Raw genomic sequence first — 20,643 nt, forward strand, 5'->3', positions numbered from 1 at the left:
GTTTGATTATTAATTTTAATGTGAATAAAAACTGGTTTCACTGATCCTCTTCATTTCCTTTGGCCCTCGTAAAACCTGCTCATATCATGTTTCCCAGTTTGTCTCATAATATTTATATGAGTTTATTTGTTGAGGATGCTTTATGGCTGTAGTCTCAAAAGTAATTGTCCCCTGGAGGCACTTCAGATGTAGCCACATACAACAATGCTCACAGATATAATTATTACCCCGCCGCACACCTGTTCATGCAAAACAGAGACATGAATGGCGAATTCCTGTACTTCACATGCGCATCCATCCACGTTTATTTGTGGCAGTGGAGGCCTGACCTACATTCTCAAAATCCCACTTATATTATTAGATAAGATATTCCACTTACCTGCAGCATCTTTATACATCAGGTTTAAGAGGGGCTGGCTATTACTTTGAAAGGACTGCCGATACCTCTGTTTTGTGTTAGTGTGGCCGAACACTGATTTTAAGTAAATATTTTTATATAAGTCATCATAGATGGAATAGCACAAATGCAAAATAAATCACTGCCCCCTTCTAAAATCTTGTATCTCCATATTCTGTAATTTGTATTGTTTTGATATAAATAATCATAATTAGTCTCATTTTATGCGTGCCACTGGATTTTGCAAATATATATCAAGAACACAGTATTTAATCATTTCAAAAGTACCGTTTTTTTATTTCCTGAAAAACAGTGAATTTGGACATCCGAGGTTTCAGAGGGACAATGACGAGATATAAAAAAATAGCATATTTTAAAGCTTTTTTATATTAATAAGCTTCTTCGATTAATCATTTTATTTTATTCAATTAAAATTACACTATTAAAAGTAAAGGTGCTTAAAAGGTTATCTTTAGAAAAACAATTAATGTACTAAAAATCCCTGTTTATGTTTAAAGGCTTATGGAGAGAGGCTTTAGTTTTGTAGACAGGTATATGTTTGCTTGATTTTGTTTTTAAAAGCTAAATGTACACTCTTAAAAAGGTGCTTTAAAAGGTTCTTTGATCATGCCATAGAAGAACCTTTTTGTTTCAAAAAAGGTTCTCTGTGGCAAAAAAAGGTTCTTCAGATTATAAAAAGTAAGAAAGAGATGGTTCTTTAAAGAACCTTTGACTGAATGGTTCTTTGTGGAACCAAAAATGGTTCTTCTATGGCATCGCTGTGAATTATTTTTAGATTTCTTTAGTGATATTTTACTGTATACTGTACATATGCAAACAGTGATCTGATCGGGTACAGCAGCTCACTGTATAAGCAGAAAAACAGTCACATATAAAATCAAATATATATAGTTGTAAAAAGCTTTTACATGCTTGTCATCATCTGATTTCCATGGCAAAAGTGTGAATATGCACACAGCTGCACTGTAAAACTTTGCTGTAGTTTTTGCAGCAGGTTTGCCAGTAACTTACTGTAGATTTAATTACTACTTAATATACTTTCCAATTAGTACTGTTTTCAATTACTTTAATCAAAATTAAAACACTTTGACTTTTGAGATTCAAAATGAGCAAGAAGCACTGGCATTAGCACAGCAACACTGCAAAAAATGACATTCTTCCTAAGCATTTTTCTCTTGTTTTCTGTAAAAATATTGAAAACTTCTTAAATTACGATATATTTACAAAACAAGAAAAGTGACCCAAGATATTTAGTCTTGTTTTATAAAAGGAAAATATATAAACTAGGTAAGTTTATGCTTAAAACAAAATTGTACATTAAATCTACAGTAAGCTACTGGCAAACTTGCTGCGAAATAACAGCAAAGTTTTACAGTGTGGGGACGTAACTGTAAACAAGATTTCAGTGACACAATTAAAAGGCCAATGCAGACTTTTGGGCAGTATTTGCTACATCTGAACCAACAGGGAAATACTATAAATGCATAAACCATTTGTTTTTCACAACAAAGAATAATGCTTGTTACCTGTTAAGAAATAAACATCAAAACACTAAACTGGTTGGGTGCAATACAGCTTCATTAGTCTAAACATAATTTTCATCAAAGACTGATCGACATGCCTCGGTTAAGTTGAATATGAGGCTTACCTCGAGGCTTTTCATATCAAAACATCAAACACAGAAATGATGGCTGATTTGCATTTTGGGACAGAGCAAAGTTGTAGGTTACAGGAAATGAAATGCAAAAAAGTGGAGGTGTGGGGTGAACTAAAATAATGAAAACTTGCGAGTACAAACCCCCAATATGATTTCAACATAGATAAAAATGATGATTGTTGTTATTATTGAGTAATTGCAGGGATCTAATGAATGTACACCACACAAATATGTATACATTTGGCACTAATATGTACATCTGAGGTGTTGATATGCACTCTTAAGGTGCAGGTGTACTTTTTAAAAGTGCAGTGACAGCTTGGGCACATTTATTTGACAGTGTAATAAAACAACAAAGTTGTCTTTCTATTAGGTTATTTTGAGTGTGCCTGTTTCACTGTCTATAAAGACAGGTAGAGGATAGGATTGGAAAGAGAGTTCAGTTGAGACTGAGGTGTCCTGGCAAACTGATGCCTGTACAAATGGGCCTAGAGAGACAGAAGGTTTAATCTGTATAATGACCCCAACTGGCAGCTCCTGCAGCATGAACCATGTCACATGTCTATGTGTTTTCACCTCTCTTTGACCTTAACGCTTCTTTTACTTCCCACTCGTATATATTTACTGTTAACTATTTTCTATTTGACATATTTGGGAGGGACAGTGCCCTCTATAGAGAAGCGAGGAACTGCAGCCAAATTGTGGTTTAAATAGGCTATTGAGACTAAATTAATTAAAAACTAATGAACTAATATTACAAATGAATCATTAGCATGTTATTCATAATCCTCAAAACACTGAAAATGTATTTTAAGTTATTCATTGCACATATCCGTACAGTAACGCGGAAAACATTTGCCTAGATGGAGAAAGATGTGACTTACCTTACAGACGTGAAGACAAGTTCCACAGTTCATCTTTAAACAATCAACATATTCCCATGCAGCATCCCTCCAAAGCCCACGTGGTAGATGACAATACACAAAACGTTTTGCACTTTTTACATACAAACTGACAAGCACACACAAAAACAACGCAAGGCACCAAGAAAGCAAGCAAGAATCAGTGGCGTTCAGTTTTTCTCACAGACGTCTGCAAGAGGCTGTCCCTTTGATTACCATGTTTTTGTCCGTCTGTGTGTATCTTAGCGCAAGACATAATAGATGCTACAAACCTGTTTTAAATCCCCAAAGACAAACACACAAGGCCGACAATATATTGCTCTCGGTTCTCCCGCACATCGATGCTCACAACAGTTGTTCTTCTAGCGACCCACACAATACTTCACATATTCACTTTTCTGCCGACATACAAACACACATACAGTTCAGAGAGCAGCAAGTCTTTTCAATCTGTCTGAGCTAGTAGGTTAATCCGCAACAAGTCCAATAAACAGAGCCAGGGCTGGGGCACTAAACTAGGTGAAACAGATTTTTAAGGTGGGAGAAAGAAGCTATTGACAACTGTATTTTCACCTCGCTAATGACACTCAACAAAACGCCATAAAACAGAAGAGTTCCTGAAATCACCTTCCTGAAGACCTGAAACCAACAAAAAGGTATAGAGGTCAGAAGAGTTCCTGAAACCACTTTGTGAGATGAGGACTCAGAGGTTGTATGATCGGCCAGCAAAAAGGTACAGAGGTCTTTGAATCCCCATCCAAATGTTTTAATCTTATGTGGGGCCCTGGTATTTCCTATGACCCCAGTCCCTTTAAAGTTCAGTGAGATTTGACTTGCCGAGGCTATGGAAAAATTAAAGTGTTGAATCCATGTAAAATATCGTCTGATAATATCATTTTATAAAAGTGCTGGAGGTTGTTCAATGCAAGTCTGAAAAGGAACAGTTCACCCAAAAGTTAAAATTCTTTGATCATTTACTCACCCTCATGTCATTCCAAATCTGTATGACTTACGTTCTTCTGGAAAAACGACATTTTGAAGAATGTTGGTTACCATACAACCCCTCCATTGACTTTCATTGTATGGATGCAAATCCACAAAGGCATTTTTCAAAGTATCTTTTTTTGTGTTCCACAGAAAAAGTCATATACAGGTTTTTGAATGACATGAGGCTGAATAAATTATGTCCTAAGTTTTATTTTCGGGTGAACTATCCATCAGCATCCCATTTAAATGATCAAAACTGACTATTTAAGAAATTTGTTGGCAAAGATATACAGTTATCAGCTAGCTGACGTAAAATAGCAAACGGCCAAAAAAACTACTAGTGATTAGACCAAACCACTTGAGAATGAACAGACCTTTTCCACTTTGGCTGCTGAAAAGAGAAACATCCATAATCCTTTTAAATATTGTGGTAAAAACAACCAGAACACACAACACAGATGTGTAATATGTTGCGTGTGTTTGGAATCAATAGTTTGTTATTCTAAAGTTCAAAAGTGTCAACAGTTGTTTTATATCCTCTTTTCTTTTGGATGTAATTAAGAGGAATAAACTCTTGTTAATTAGATTAAACACACAGGTTAAGCCAGCTCAATTTAACTCATCTTTGTTCAAGTTCAATTATATTTGTGTCGCTTAAAACAACCTGCTGTGAGACTTAGGCACTCATTGTACGGCAAGTACACAACCCCAAAAAAAGGGAATGTCCAGCTACAAATAAATGTGACACTTTCTTCTGTGGATCATAAAAGAAGATATTTTGAGAAATGTCTCAACGGTTTTGTGTCCATACAATGGAAGTCAATGGGGGCCAGTGTTGTTTGGTTACCAACGTACTTCAAAATATCTTCTTTAGTTTTCTGTAGAAGAAAAAAACTGGAAATGACATAAGCATAAATAAATGATGTAAAAAAAATATTTCTGGGTGAACTATCCCATTTTAAATGCACACTCATTACCTAAAATGAATTCACACACAGTCGAGTGATAATAAAAAAAGAAACCAAAAAGTTTATTTTTCAATCTAGAACAGTATTTTGTGGGGGATGATGGAGGGGTAAAACCAGCTCAGGAGGAGTCAATGAAAAACGGGCTGAGATTGGATTGGTTCTCCAAGCGTGGGCTATGCAAGAGCTCCCATGGGGTCCCAAGCCGGGAGGACAATGGGGTCCTGCTGCACGACCTCTAGCACTTCAGCAGCGAGGAAACTCTTATCCACAACCACCTCGTACACATACTCAGAGAACCACTCATCCGTCATGATCAGATATCCTGCAAGAGAGAGAGAGGCAGAGATGAGGCTTGGACAAGATAAACGGCTGAAATGAGAGATGAGCCAAGGAGAGATATTGGAATGGAGGGGGTTTAATTTGCTGCGAGCTCTCCAACAGAAGCTCTTTTGAGACCTTTATTATCTACACCAAACGCATGTACTACCGCTGGTCTTACGGTACCAGTATCATGTATACACAAGACTATAGCTCCAACCTAGAATACTAGAAAGAATATAGAGGAATCCTAGTCGTGCTTCAGATGTGAATGTTTTTCTTTTAAGATACAATGTTGTGGTCAACCCGCAAGTAAGCTCACTTTCTTTTGTAAAACATGTTCATATTTTTATACTAAACCTGTAATGAAGCAATATTTAAAGTGTGAAAGTCTAGCCCTAGGAGATGACCAGTTTAGTACCCGACTCGAGACGGAATTTTCGTCACACGGGGAAAGCCGATTAGGACTTGTTAGACTTTAACAGCAAACAGTTTTAGAGCTGCCAAATCTGATGTTAAACTGGGCTGTGCTATTAACAGAGTATTCTCCATTGTTCTACAGGGATGGCCTCACCCTGCTTACATCGCATGTCTGTTCTCACCTCTTTACCTCCATCTCCAGTAACTAAACTAATTGTACTTATAAAAATACACAACTGGCCAGTTTAATGTAAGTTTTCATCTAGGGTGTGCCTGGGGTTTGTGTCCAACACTACGTCCTGACACAGCTCCTGTTCCACTCCTGATCTCTTCGACTGTTATTTCATTAAGCAAATGCTTGAAATCGGGAGAATTTCAGGGAATAAAAGCAGGAAGCAGATGATGATAAGGTTCAGCAGAAGAGTGGTAGGAACACAGAATTCTTTCACATTTGGCTTGTAAAGAACCAATGAAACAGTGCTTAAAGGCAGAAATCCTGATCAAACAAGCCTGACCGCAACAGGAAACATTTTTTTAAAATGGCAACATACATATAAACCTTATTTAAGTATTTTTATTTTGTGGGAATTTGTACATGTTACAGATTCATATCACACATTTGAAACAATGCCTTTCAAAAGCTTTAGAACACTTGAATGAAATGTTTCTTTTTGTCTTTAAAACGTTTTCATCGGAAGGCGAATGCTTAAACGTCTGAAATTAGTTTTATACACAAAAATATAATTGCGCAAATATAAACCTTTTTCATTATAAATTAATACAATTTCATTTAATAAAAACAAATCTGAAATGGATGACTTTGACTAAATAATAATAAAAGAGCAGCCAGTAAGAGCACAGAATAGATGGGAACTGCTTCAATATTGATTAAAAAGCTGCTTGAGAAAATTACAAGAGAACATTTTTGCAAATTTTAGGCAAAAGGTGACGACATTGAAGATGCTAAATTATAACAAGGTTTATGTTTGGTTTAGATTTTTTTAGTCCAAACATAATCCTCATAGTTCCCTTTGTGTTATTCTACAGTTTTGAGGAGCTTACTATTTGAACCTGAGGCTTGTTTTTCCCTGCAAATGACGCAGGCGTGTCGTAAGGTCCGGTGACGAATGCGGCATTTCTCGTTTTAAATCCAATAGGATACCATCATCTCTGCACGGGAGCTTTCGTCACTGTCATTTGCCGGAAAAACAAGCCTCAGGCTCACGTGTAGCCGCAGGATAAGGAAGCTAGACTTCAACGTTAATAGTGGTGTCAAACTCAATATGGATATTTCTCTTCAACAAACGCATAGATTTGCTTCAGAAGACCTTTGTTAAGACCACGGCGCCGTGTCGAGTAGTTCTTTGATCGATGGATGCACTTTTTGGAGCTTCAAATAGTCGACGCCCATTCGCTCCCATTCTACCGCTTGGAAGTAAAAGGATACGTGGGATTATAACTTTGACTACATTATTCTTCAGGAAGAAAACCATATTGCCTTGAGGGTGAGTAAAACATGGGGAAATTTTAATTTGCCGGTGAAATAGCCATTTAAAGGGGAACTCTGACAAAAAATGAAAATTCTGCCATTAATTACTCGCCCTCAAAATACATCCCTAGAACCTCCGTTTTTCCCCAGAACGCAAATTGAGGTAGTTTTGGAAGCTTTCTGACTCCTCCATAGATTGCAACGCAACCAAACACAGGAGCCACATGACAGTGCATCCGGTTTCAGCATCGCTCGACGCATGAGCGTTCTGACCACACAGGCTCTACGTCAGAACATGCATGCGTCGAGCGATGCTGACACCGGATGCACTGTCATGTGGCTCTCGAAAACGGGCGCTGGAAACTAACACACACTTCAGTAAATATAGTCTTTAGTTCTGTTTGTTTGCGCACAAAAAGTATCCTCGTCGCATTATATTAATTTATACTGAACCACCTGAGTCGCGTGGACAAATAAATGTCTTTACTCACTTTCAGCGCTTTGAAGATTGGTTGCGTTGCAATCTAAGGAGGAGTCAGAAAGCTTCCAAAACTACCTTAATTTGCGTTTTTGGGAAAAATGGAGGTCCTACAGATGTTAAACTACTAATTTTCACTTTTGGTTGGAGTTCCCCTTTAAGTGTAGTATTTCTGATGTGAATGGGATCTCATCCTCCCTTGGATGCCATTGGATGTTTAATGAGGCAAAACCTGTTCTAAATTTGAAGACCATGTCTTGATTTCTGCTTCAAAACATCTCAAATATTTACACAAGCATGAAGCCCTGAAAGCAGACTTTGATTGCGTTCGTAATGAAAATCATTCATTCCTGAGGGACAAGAAATGTCGGCGAGCATATTTACATCTCTGTTCTTTCTGACAGTCCTAAAATTTACAAGCTACAATGGCAACCAGTTAACTGTTTACAGTATTATAAATATTCTGTCAAAATCAGTTACACAACACCCCCCCGGCCTCTCATTTGTACCACAATATCGAAGGATAGAACAGGTAAGAATGAGGCAGAAATAATCAATCTTAGAGGTCTAAAGCATTTACTCTTCCAAGAAACTTCAACCTAACATATCTCATTACGGTCTCATCTCCAGGCGAAACAACTGTTATGACCAATTTGAGAGCCATTAACCCAACTGACCTTAATAATAATTTTTTTTACTCCTCTGCACTGATAAATCTGCTCGCTTCCCTCCACTAGCTGTCAAACAAGCATGCTCGCAAGCGATTTATAGGCAGGCTGTCATTTGTTTTGAACTCATATACAGATGTGGTTGGATGTGATGAGTAATTTAACTAGAAATATACCCATGTCACAGGACGTCTGATTTTACAAAGATAGCAATTTTGTAAAGAATATTTAGCGGATTTCTAGATTGATGGAGATTTTGAATTTTACCTTTTATAATGTAGATCTTTTTATCAAGCAAAGATCAGCCCAATAAGCAATCACTTCAAAAAGATCACCCAAAAGTCTTTATTTATTCACCCTCATGTCATTCCAAACCTTTATGACCTTCTTTCATCTGCAGAACACTAAAGAAGATATTTTGAAGAATGTTGGTAATCAAACAACATTGAACCATATTGAGTTCCATTGTATGGACACAAAACCACAGAGACATTTCTCAAAATATCTTCTCTTGTGTTTCACAGAAGAGTCTCATACAGGTTTTGAATGACATGATGGTGACTAAACGATGACCGAGTTTTTAGTTTTGACCATACCTTTAAGTCATGCATATGGAACAGTTTGGGATGATTTACACACCAAAGTTTAATAGTTTTAACACACACTCAACATTTTTAAGACACAGATTTACGAAAGTCAAAACGGCTAAATCTGCTGAGGAATGCAGTTCAAAGGAATAAATGTACACACACACTTTCTCTCTCCAGGCATCCAAAGGTAATTAAACAGGCCCTCATTGTAACTTCTGTTTTAAATAAGACACTGGGTATGGACATGAGGACCAGCTGCGAACATATCTACAGATGTGCCCATCTAACTAGCAAACACAGAATCTGGAGGGGCCCAGCTCAGACGCGTACTAAATCAAATATCCGATTCAGACAAAGGTTAATAATGAAGTCACTGGAGAGCGGCGTTAGGAGGCCCCAGAGGTAATCCTGCTACAAATTGAATTATTCAATGCGAAAAGCCAAATATCTGTGAATTATAAAGCGTGTGTGAGAGCCAGACCGACTGTGACCTCTCACCTTTATTCCCACGGTCATCTCCCCACGAGTTCTCCACACGCCACTTCTCATAACATCCCTCCTTCACGTCCTGAGGAAGATAGTTATGCAACATCATGCTTAGACATAATTTGCCAGTAAATTTAAAGCCAAAGTACTGTGCAGACTTGTAAAAACACAGAAAGGATTCTTTTGACATTATATCACAATTAGATTTGTACTTTTTTTTCGAAAATGTAAATAGTTATGCAATGTGGTGTGCAAAGGTGTTCAAAGTAGATTTTTTGTGTGGTTGCTATGCAGTTACTAGGGTGTTTTGTACAGTTGCTAAGGGGTTGCCAAGTGGTTGATTACCCACCAAAACCGTACATGGCAGCGAAAGGAAACTGAACAAGGATGTGGTCATTTATGGGTGGAAATGGACAGTCAGTAATATCTACAACCTCTGGCAAAAATTATGGAATCAACACACTTAGATGATGTTCATTGAGCTTTTTGACTTTATAGCAAACAGAAAAAAATCACAGATATGATACAAAAAAGATTTTGTTAAATAGCTTAACATTCCGGATCTCAAACCGATTGAAGATTTATAGTGGAAATAAAAAAAACTTGTCCATGATAAGGCTCCATCCTGCAAAGCTTATCTGCTTTGGTCAACTGCTATTCAAGAAAGTTGGAACCAGATTGATGGCTCACAGAATTCAGGCAGTCATAAAAGCCAGAGGAGGAGCAACAAAGTACTAATTGTATTTACTTTTGCTGATGATTCCATACTTTTTTCCTCTACTTGATCTGTAAAAATATATGCCATTAATAAAAAATTTTTTAGTGATTTTGTTGAAGGCATGTTTAATGAAGCCAGAATGTTAAGCTATTTAACAAACTCTTTTTTGTGTCATATCTGTGATTTTTCTGTTTGCTATAAAGTAAAAAAGCTCGATGAACATCATCTAAGTGCGTTGATTCCATCATTTTTGCCAGAGGTTGTAAAAATGCTGGTTAAAAAGAAACAGGATGTAGTCAGCAGAACAAGAAATATTTTAAAAACTCTGACCCTGTCAAAGTAACTGTGAGAGCCGTTAATGAGCAGACACGGGTCGTGTGTAATGGGGTCAGAATTCCAATGTGCATAATGCGATACGCTGACTATTTAATCTGTTGAATATTGCACAACTTCCTGTATTATCCAAGCCTGTGTTGTGCTTTCTGTACCTTGTCAGTGACGGCTGTCAGGATCATGGCGTGTGTCATCAGGGAATCGCCGTAAATCAATCTTTCCGCCTTAGATAAGTTTTTCACAGAGACGCCAAACACCAGCTCATGGTTAAACCTACATACACATGCACAAATCCTTAGTATCAAAAGTGCCCTCACAGACACAGTAACTTATTTGAACAGGGAAAATGGCAATACTCACACTTTCATGTCATTGATGCCCAGTTTGCTATGGAAATGTTTGCCTACATCACAGCCGAACCACACAGCCTGATAACATTAATAGATACAGATGTGCCATGTCAGAAATAATATTCATTACTGCAGTGTTTGGAAGAAACACACTGATAACTTTGAATCTTAATCTTTGAATCTCACGTCCCGTGACAACTAGTTTTCTTTAGGTTTCTCTCACAAACCTATTATTTCACTTTAGAAGACATTTATGAGCCCACTGTAATTTATATTACTTTTATGGTGGATGCATGTGTTTTTTGAAGCTTTGACATTTTGGAATTTTTTATAAAAAGATAACATTTGTGAAGGGAAGTTATGTGGGTCAATGATGCAAGCAATATTTTTGTGTCCATATGGTTTAATTAAATGTAAAATTTCAAAATAAATTTGCAAAAGACTTGCATACATTCTTTTTTTTGAGGACAAAGTCTAAAACTTCTGCTTTTAATTCATATCCGTAAAAACGTGATACCAAATAACTGATCTTCAAAAAAAAAGGTAAAAGTCTCAATAAAACACCTTTGGCATAATCTTACATTAGAACTATTTATTAGTGTAAAAAAAACAAAATGGAACACCATTGTTCTAAATATTAAGTAACTAAATATATAGTTATTTGGGGAATCATGCGAGTCAAGTCAAATTCAGGAAGTGTCAAGGTGGTATAACCACCATTCAAAGAGCCATTTTGTTAATATTGTACAAGACGGCATGTGATTCAAGTGCTTCTCTTTAAACATTCTTTTTGTCCACATTCGACATCTGAACATTATCAGGTGGATAATACCCCAAACACATGGATTCTACCTCTCCACTCTTGATGGAATCTGCAGCAGCTTTCTTCAGCAGCTCGATGGGCTGGTTGTTATACAGCGTCCTGCGCCCGCTCACCATGTTACCCAAGAACTCCACACTGTACAGCTTCCCATATGCGTTCTGAGGCCGAGGGTCATTAACCAAACAAACCTACACAAGCACATTACACAAGGTGAGAAAGTGCCACAACCTGACTGATAAGAAGGCACTCTGAGAAGACAACTGACAGAAGGATGTGTCACATGTACCTTGTCCTGAAGATTGTAAAGGGGCTTGACGTGTTTTGTGTAGAACTCGAGAGGTGTCAGAGGGTCCAAGCGATGGAAGTTCTTGTCTTTATCCCGGTATTCCCAACAGATGGTTTCTGGAGGACTGCCTAGACACACACAAACCACTCGAAACACCTGAAAACATTAAATAAAAGAATACAAGATTTACATTTATGCATTTGGCAGACACTTCCAAAGCATTTGGCATTGTGAAACGAGGCATAAACATTGTTCATTTACATATACGATTGACATCCGTAACAATCATTTTAATGTTCACATCGCCTTGAACATAATGGAAGCTCACAAGCTAAATGGCCCCAAACCAGAATCTAAAATTCAAACCCGTTTGATTGAAAGCTTGCGGTAAGTGTGAACTCCACAAAGACGAGTGACATATGAATTGTGATATCTCAAATTCTCGGGAGCAACTAACCACATGTGAGAAATCCTTTGCTTTGACAGGGTGTAGCTCAGATGAGTGGTAAGAACACAAACATTGCGTCCAAGCGTCCCATGTTTGACTGGGCTCTGGTGGTCTCTGTTGCACACGTCTAAACTCAAACTGTTTTTAGTTCTCAGAACTTAGCCTTTATAACTCCAAAAGAGCAATCTCAGGCATTTCCTGCCCACTCCTGACAGTGGCCTCAGCTTAAATATTGAAAAGCGGATTTCTGGTAGCTAAGATTAACTTGACCTTGATGATGCACGCTGGTCGATCCCAAACACGCACAGACAGGAAAGCAGAAAACCGGACAGATAAGATGCTTTTGTCCTTTTTTGGCCAAAGGCTAGTAAAAGGATGAGTGAAGATAAAAACTGAATATTTGTGGTTGACTGTGTTCGATTTCCGAAAGAGATTTTATTTATCTGAATGTGAATACAAACACATGACATTATTGTTTAGCTTTTTTAGTGGTTTAAGGAATAGTTAATTCACAAAAAAATATTGTAATATAACAAACAAGCTTCTACATAACATCTAATATAACAACAAAACTGAAAGTACAAATCACCAGAAAACAGTAGATCTCACTTTTGGCAAAACACATCCATTGCTTCCACAGAAGAATTTAAAACAGGTTTGGATTGACACGAAGGCAAACAAATGATGACAGTCCTTTTATTTTTGGATGAACTGACCCACTGAGGCCATATGTTTCCTATGACCATTTACAGATTTCACTTTACTGTAATAATCAGATGCACTTAAAATGTGACCAGTCTCACTATTCCAGCTCTATCCCGGAAAAAGAACCATTCGGCGTTTCAGTTTGTTTTCTCTATTCAGTTTCCCCAGAGGGCGAGTAAATACCAGCAGCGCCCGGCCGTTTTCCTCCCCGCTGACCCAGATGCTGTACCCACACAAACAGTCTCTGCATCGCACGCTCTCACATCCTCCCTCTTCCTTGGCAGGTTAGATAAACGTGCGGGCCGTCCAAACAACGTTTGTTCGCCTGTTGAAAAGTCCCGCCCGAGCAAAACAATGGGCGAGATTGGATGACGTCAGCATGGAGCCAGAGTCAATATTGAAGCACCTGTCAGTGGCTGGGTGGCCGCAGGGAAGCAGGAAGAGCAGTCGGGGAGGAGCACTTTGCTCACGGGCTGGGAAGATGAGCACGCCACTGCGCAATGTAAATCCTTCGCTTTGGCAAAACAAAATGTGCCCTCCAAAAGCGTTAAATCTCAGCTCCTCTGGCTGTTCCGTCATGCCTTGACAATGGATCGGGGTGACTTACGTATGCTGCGCGAGAACCTCGCTTAACAAGACCAAGGTGTACGGACGAAATGTTTGAATTATCCTGCAATGGTTGTTGTTTGTTTCTGTGTGGCCCAGGGCTGACGGTTTATTGCACAAAGAAAGGTACAACTGATGTTAGAATAACTGCTTGTGCATGAAATGCACAAAAGGCACTGAATCTCAAAAACGATGAAAGTCGAGGCAGATTGGAATGAGCCTTGGCAAGGAGAATATAGGAAAATATTTGCATTTATTTCAAAAGAGCCACTGCAAATTTTATTGGCCCAATAATCATGACCATTTAATTTATTGTCACAACCCTACACGATGGCTAATTTTTTTATCTCTCATAGAATCAGCATTAGGAACATGGGAAGAAGACGTGTCTCACCTCTCATTCCTGTGGCCTTAGATACTGTCTTATCTTTGACCATAAACACCGGCTCCTGGTTAAATAACATGTCCTCATGTGGACACAGTGTGCAGCGGATGTGAAAGCAGCCCATACGTTGGGTAACGGTTAACACAATGCAGGCCTAAGCAAAGAAACGCTGCGTCTTACATCAGAATAACCCAAAGCGTGGGCAATCACCCATGCAGCTGGCTGGACATACGAAGCCGCAAAGTGGCGCCAGTCCAGCGGCCTGCGTCGGGTATATGGCTGTCGACATGCTCTTTACCATAAACAACTAGCAGGCACCGTTACCGAAACCACAGCGGCTGAATCGAACGTTTTTGTTTGTTTGTATCCGTTTCCCCAAACACAGCTTTACAAGGGAAAAAGGTTAAATGCCAGACGTCATGTGAATAACTTGCCAAATCGTTTGCCGTTCTGCTTTCATTATGGGGGTGATAAAACACAAAGCCAAAATGAAATTTATAGCACAACGATCGTAGCCCGAGGGCCTGAGTACAGCCGACAAGTGCACTTGATTAACATGAACTTCTGCTGTAAACATCAAACACATGCCGCCATTATAGACAAACTCAACAAGGGAATTTCAGTATGTGACTCTGTGCATTTTGCATAGCGTTTGTTTGCAAAAACATACAAACACGATTTCAGTGACCTTGTGACATCACAACAAGGATTACGTTATCAAAGGTCCGCCCACATTTACATTTCAACAATGCATACCTGCCGTTTAGGAACTTGGCCTGACCAATCATTGGGCTGTTTTGTGTTTTATAATGAAATCAGACACATCAGAGGTTTGTTCTACAGTCTGAATCTGTTTAGCATGAACGTATTACAGGGAGTTGATGCGTGCTTGACCTGCTTTCATGCATGTTCTGCAACACTGAGACCTGTCAGATGTAGTTTAAAGTGAAACTCTCCAGTCCAGGGACTGCCGTCCCACAAATCACTCTGGTTTAAAGAGCGCCTTTGATCCTGTCTGTTGTTCTTGAAAAACACACGCATACACATGGAGGAACATCTAGTGTGTGCATATCACCCATGCAACAAAAGGCAGAAAAGGCATTTTTACATACAGGAAATGTAAAGTATATTTAAGAATGATGCAGGGCAGACACACACCCTTGACTCCCATTTGAGCTCCATCTATGTTAGACTAACATCCTGAACTAATTATTAATACCATCATTATGAACAAGCCTGTAAATGTGATATTTGATACGAACAAAAGCAAGGATTCCTCCGCGCCCCTAATAAATACACAAACACACAAGTGCTCACACGCCTCCTTACAGCTCCTCTACAACTAAAGTGTTACATAAAACAAACCAACACCAGGTGGGCAAACAAACATCCTGTCAAAAAACAGGAAAACGTCGAGCATAAGCGTGCTCGAATGCGTTTCACAACCAGATAAACAGGGAAGCAGATCGTGCTCTGCATGGTGTTTATCCTGGGAGAGATGATATTCTTCTAGCAATATTAACTTGGATGCGTGTGCCCGAGTCCCTCTGTAGATGGTGGAGGTATAGTAATATTGCTAGTGAGATTGCCTTTGACAGACACCGGGCGATAAAGATCATGTTTGTGGAAAATTCTGTCATCAACTCTTGGAGGCGCTTGCTCTCTCACACACACAAACAAAAGCAAACATATAAAAAAATACACTCAAATAAACATACACAGATATTCCTGAAACCAGGGTAGTTTTTCTATGTGCGCAGCTTGGTTCACAGGTGGTGGTCATTGTTATTGCTCAGCTAGTCGTGAAATGCCCCTTTTATTATTGATGTGCATTTTTTTGCTGTAATTATATCTATAACATGTCAGTACATAATAGAAAGTTTAACATACAATAAGGCACAAAAAGTCTGATATACAATAAAGTTAAAAAATAGATTTTTTTGTGATTCCAATTATTTGATGTTTTCTGTCATTTTTTTAATTTGCCAATTTTATACTTTTTGTATTTTTGTCTTGGATTACCAATGTTGATCTCTGAACCCCGCTGCAAATGTATTTTAAGGTATTTGCTAACATTTTAAACTATTTAAGCAGACATAACATGAATATTTTTATAATTTATTAAAAAATATGAATTTTGAATTTGATTTGCAAATAATGAAGATAAAGCAGCCAATAAGAGACCGGCATAAATGGGAACTCCTTTTAATACTGTTTAAAAATAAACCCAGGCTGAGACCTTAAGAACCTTTTAGACAACATTGAAGAGGTTAGAATATAACAGGTCACAACATAATTATTATATTTTTATTATATTTTTAATATATATATTTTTTGGTCACAACATAATTCCCATTACATTTGTGTCATTCCATTGTTTTGATGAGCCTGTTTTTATATAAATATTTTAAATTTTATATTCATATATAATTTCTATTATTTAAAAATATGAATATTTAATATATAAATATATTTTTCTTAAAATTATACATGCATGTGTATGTGTATATATATAATTATTATACACAGTACACCAACATACTGTATATTATGTAAATAAAAACTTTTATTCTGCAAACAATTAGTCGCGATTAATCATTATGCAGCACTATTATAAAACGTGGAAAAAAAACACACAAAAAATCTAAAACTTTTTAATTGTAGAATATACATTTATATATCTTCTCTTTTATTCATAAAAATCTTTTTTTAAGTTAAATCTATCTAAATAAAGACCTTTTCAAAACTGAAGTTGGCATCAATTTCACAGATTAAATTAAGGCAGTGATCATGCTGTTGTGCCTTTGTTGATTGTGGAGAAGCTATGGAAAGCTTTCACGCCTCTTTGAGAGCTGATACGGTGAGCACAGTTTTTCAATGCTGGCAACTGCCGATAAGGAACAGACAGTTGCAAATCCCGTCATTATGAAAAGTGATGTTGGTGAAGTAAGGCTGACAGTTTAGCGTTTTCTCTGTTTATAGGAAATTTGCAATACTGAAGCGGCAAAAAGCCTGTGACAGATAAGCTCTAAATATTGTCAATCACTTGTGGTCTCAAAAGCGATCATATAGTGCCCTCATCTGGCTCAAGCGAGTGGATACACTCTGTTAAAAGAATACAGGTAGGTCACACCAGTCTAAAATAAACAACTCACCTCCTCAATCATGGTGTCTATAGTGTCAGACAGCTCGATTTTAGTGGCTCCACTGGCCACCATGTCCCTCAGGCTAAGACAATACTCTCTCAACTGAAACACAAACAAAACACATGCAGAATTGCAAATAACTCGCAATGTGTTATATAATGAAGATTTTTACAGGATTTAATAGCATCACAAAAGCAGACATGCATATCAGTTGATCCTCAGACAAACATCAAATTGTAAACATGCCTTATCCCACGAGACGAGACACGAGAATAAGTTCACGAGAACGAGATTTTTAGACTTTTTTAAAGAAATCCTCAATGATGAAAAATAGGGAGGGAACAATAGTCTCTTATTCTCCTTAAAAACACAAAATGGAAAAAGTGCAGACGTTATAAAATCAACTTTTACTTAATGAAACAAACTAAACTTCTATTTTAATTAATTATATTATGCAGTAATAAACATTATGTAAACACTGCTTAATGTTTTGTCACAAACTCAACTGACAGGCAGTAATTGCACAAAAATGATGCTTTCGATTTTCTTAACAGGTGCAGCTTTTAGTAAAGAGCTTTGGTTGTTTTCTCTATATGCTTTTTGCATAGTGCTGGTGTTAGCAGAGGTGCGATCTTATCACACTGTCAATCCTCCTTCCTCCACTGACTGAACCCTCACAGCCTTCAGAGAAACAGTTCAAACTACATTAACACATCATGTTTTATGCTTACACTGCACATATGTAAGAGACAGATGATCTGTTTTTGAAGAGGTTTGCCTGTGTGAATGTATTTAAAATAACGTAATGTGAACTTGCAATTGCCATACTGTACTTGTGGTACAGTTCACTGCTGTACCGCAGCGTGCTCCCAAAGCGCTGCTGGCAGTGCGAACCGGCGTAAACACTAGTGCTTAATGCGCGAGATGCTGCGGACGTGAAAGACGCGCGCAAATGTTGAAACAGTCCATCTAGCGCGTGTTTACATAGAGAAACGGTGGGTAAGTAGCGCTGCGGGATGCAAAATCACGTTGTCTTTATGAATGGTCAGGCCGGTCACTGTAGCTCACAGCCCGCACATACTTTGTGCAGTTATTAGCGTGTTCTGTACAATAATGAAAACAGGTCGCACCACAACAAGATGTGCACTCACACAAATGCTTTCGAGCCCAGCACTACATCATGCCAATTGCATGATGATATTGTGTTCTCGCGAGACCACTAGATCTTGTCACATCCCTGACTGAAGTTATCCTTTTGTTCTACTTTACTGGCATATTACGTCACATTTTTTCAGTTCTCCATTAAATGTCATGTGCACTGCTATTCAGCGCATTGACAAGACAAAGACAGTCCAAATTGTTTCCTCTTTGCTCTTCCTGTGACTGAAAAAGTAAAAACGAGTAAATCCACCAACCTTGTGATTGAGGATATCGTTCATTCTACGGGACGCCTCAGAGCTGTGAGATTCAGGGAAACTCTTCTTTGGAATGACACCATATTTTTCTAAAAAAAAAAAAAAATAGATTTGTGCTATTAAAAAACAAATGGGCATAAAATCTGTGAAATAGTTCACTGTGAAATATGTAAAACAAAGCTGCAACTTTACAATACTGACCAATAAGGTTAACCAGCATATCCCACTGTCCACCATCATTGGTAGGATTTGATAACAGAAACTGAACCAATCTGCCATCTACTGGTTCCTTCCGCTGAGCCGTCTCCACACACGCATGAAGAAAGTAGTAGCACCTCTCCACCTGTGATACAAAATGAGAGTGAATGAAAGGGACAATGGGGTAAGTGTCACACCGGTGGGACGCAAACACGACACATCACAAACAAATGAGGTTTTGCTGCACGTTTACCACTAATACAGTGAGAGCAACTAAGACTGCAAAACCAACACACACCAGAATATTGTGTTTGCTTACAGTTTCAGGTGCACAAATGATGGTTATTATATCAAAAAGTCAAAACATTTCTCATAACGCTAAAGGCGAATGGCCATCTGGACTTACCTTATCCCAGAAATATAGATACGACTGGCTGAATTCAAATTCTTCAATGTTAAACTTCTTCATAAATGGAAGACGCATGACATTGAGGCATGAGAAAATCCAACATCTCCCTGGTAGAAAAAAACAACAGCAGAAAGTGAAGTAGGAGCAAACTTAATTTTACTGTCTTTCAAGTCTTCCATTCGGCCACATTATGGTGTCTTGATAATGTGTCAGCTGTCCACTAGGGTACCTGAGTTTTTCTGGTTGGTGATAGGTTTGCCTTCTGTAGGGATACTGTGCTGGAAGATGTGCACTGTGTCCTGAACCGTCTGCCGGTGCAGGCACACTTCTAACGGGTCGATGCAGGTTGAGACATTCTGGGCCAGCAGATATCGAGGTTCCGAGCGGAAACGCTTGACAAAACCAGATACTTTCTCATGACTCAGGCCTGGGCAGCAAAGGACACAAAACAAACTCTGTGATGTTGTTCTTTTACATGCATTCATTTAGCAAACACATTTTATCAAACCGACTCACAATAAAGGTTTCTCTGAGGTGGCATTTAAACTTGTAATGGCACATTGCTTAGTCGTGTATCTTGAGATAATAGTCGTATTGGGTGTGGTTTGCATGATATACAACAACAATACTTTATACAGGAAAAGATACTCCAGTAAAGAGTATTTTTAGCACCCCATCACACACTGTTGTATTTCCATGCCAAAAGACTATATAACAGTGTGACTTTATATAAATTGACCATTTCTTTACTTTTACGTTTGAAAATTACACTAAGCACAAAATGACAAATGAACAGCGAAGACAAAAAAGGAACAATTAATCATGGCATTTAGATTTTAATAGCGTTCAAGATTCTCAAGGGCTCACTTCATTGTAAAGTTTAGAAAACAAGCTAATCTGGCATATTTGCATTGTCATTGATGGTTTAGGTTAAACGATAAATGTAACACAAACGGAGTGATTGACAGTCGCTGTTACATCAGTTTGAACCCATTCATTGTTGTGGGAGTTTTCTAACATGGAGCCGGCGTTTCGCTTATTTTTGACTTTCCAATCATTTGTTTTTCAAACAATTAAGCTTAATCGTCAGATTTTATGCATTTGAAAGGTCACTCATTTGATTTAACTGAAATATCAGCGATCAAGTGTTAAATGTTGATCTCACATCTTTGCTTAGTCACTTTCAGTAACTGTAAACAGCTCTGGCTAGTTAGCAGCACATGCTACTGTATTCACATCAACATAACTGTAGATCTGAGCCCTCAGGCAGCACCGACACGTGACAAAACATATTATTTACACATACGCACCAGTGTCCATGTTTGCAGGTAAAGAGAAGAGGTGTTGAAGTCTGATTTGTACGTCTTTGTTTATTTCATTCGCCGACAGCCAGTCGGTCCGTGCGGAATTCCGGAAACAGGAAATCCAATGAAATCGCGT

General features: G+C 38.1%; 1 protein-coding gene across 1 annotated transcript; it reads right to left on the reverse strand.

Annotated features, from left to right (window-relative positions):
• Positions 1 to 4,967: 4,967 nt before the first annotated feature.
• Positions 4,968 to 20,643, reverse strand: blmh (bleomycin hydrolase). Its single transcript, XM_057350943.1, has 12 exons — positions 20,514 to 20,643; positions 19,433 to 19,630; positions 19,201 to 19,310; positions 18,798 to 18,939; positions 18,597 to 18,685; positions 17,191 to 17,283; positions 11,892 to 12,047; positions 11,635 to 11,793; positions 10,793 to 10,860; positions 10,588 to 10,705; positions 9,394 to 9,463; positions 4,968 to 5,254 (listed from the first exon to the last, which is right to left on the reverse strand). The coding sequence occupies exons 1-12, from the start codon at positions 20,521 to 20,523 to the stop codon at positions 5,106 to 5,108; spliced, it is 1,362 nt and encodes a 453-aa protein (XP_057206926.1). The 5' UTR covers positions 20,524 to 20,643; the 3' UTR covers positions 4,968 to 5,105.

The sequence above is a fragment of the Triplophysa rosa genome, linkage group LG14 (genome assembly GCF_024868665.1).
Source record: "Triplophysa rosa linkage group LG14, Trosa_1v2, whole genome shotgun sequence".
Classification (NCBI taxonomy): domain Eukaryota; kingdom Metazoa; phylum Chordata; class Actinopteri; order Cypriniformes; family Nemacheilidae; genus Triplophysa; species Triplophysa rosa.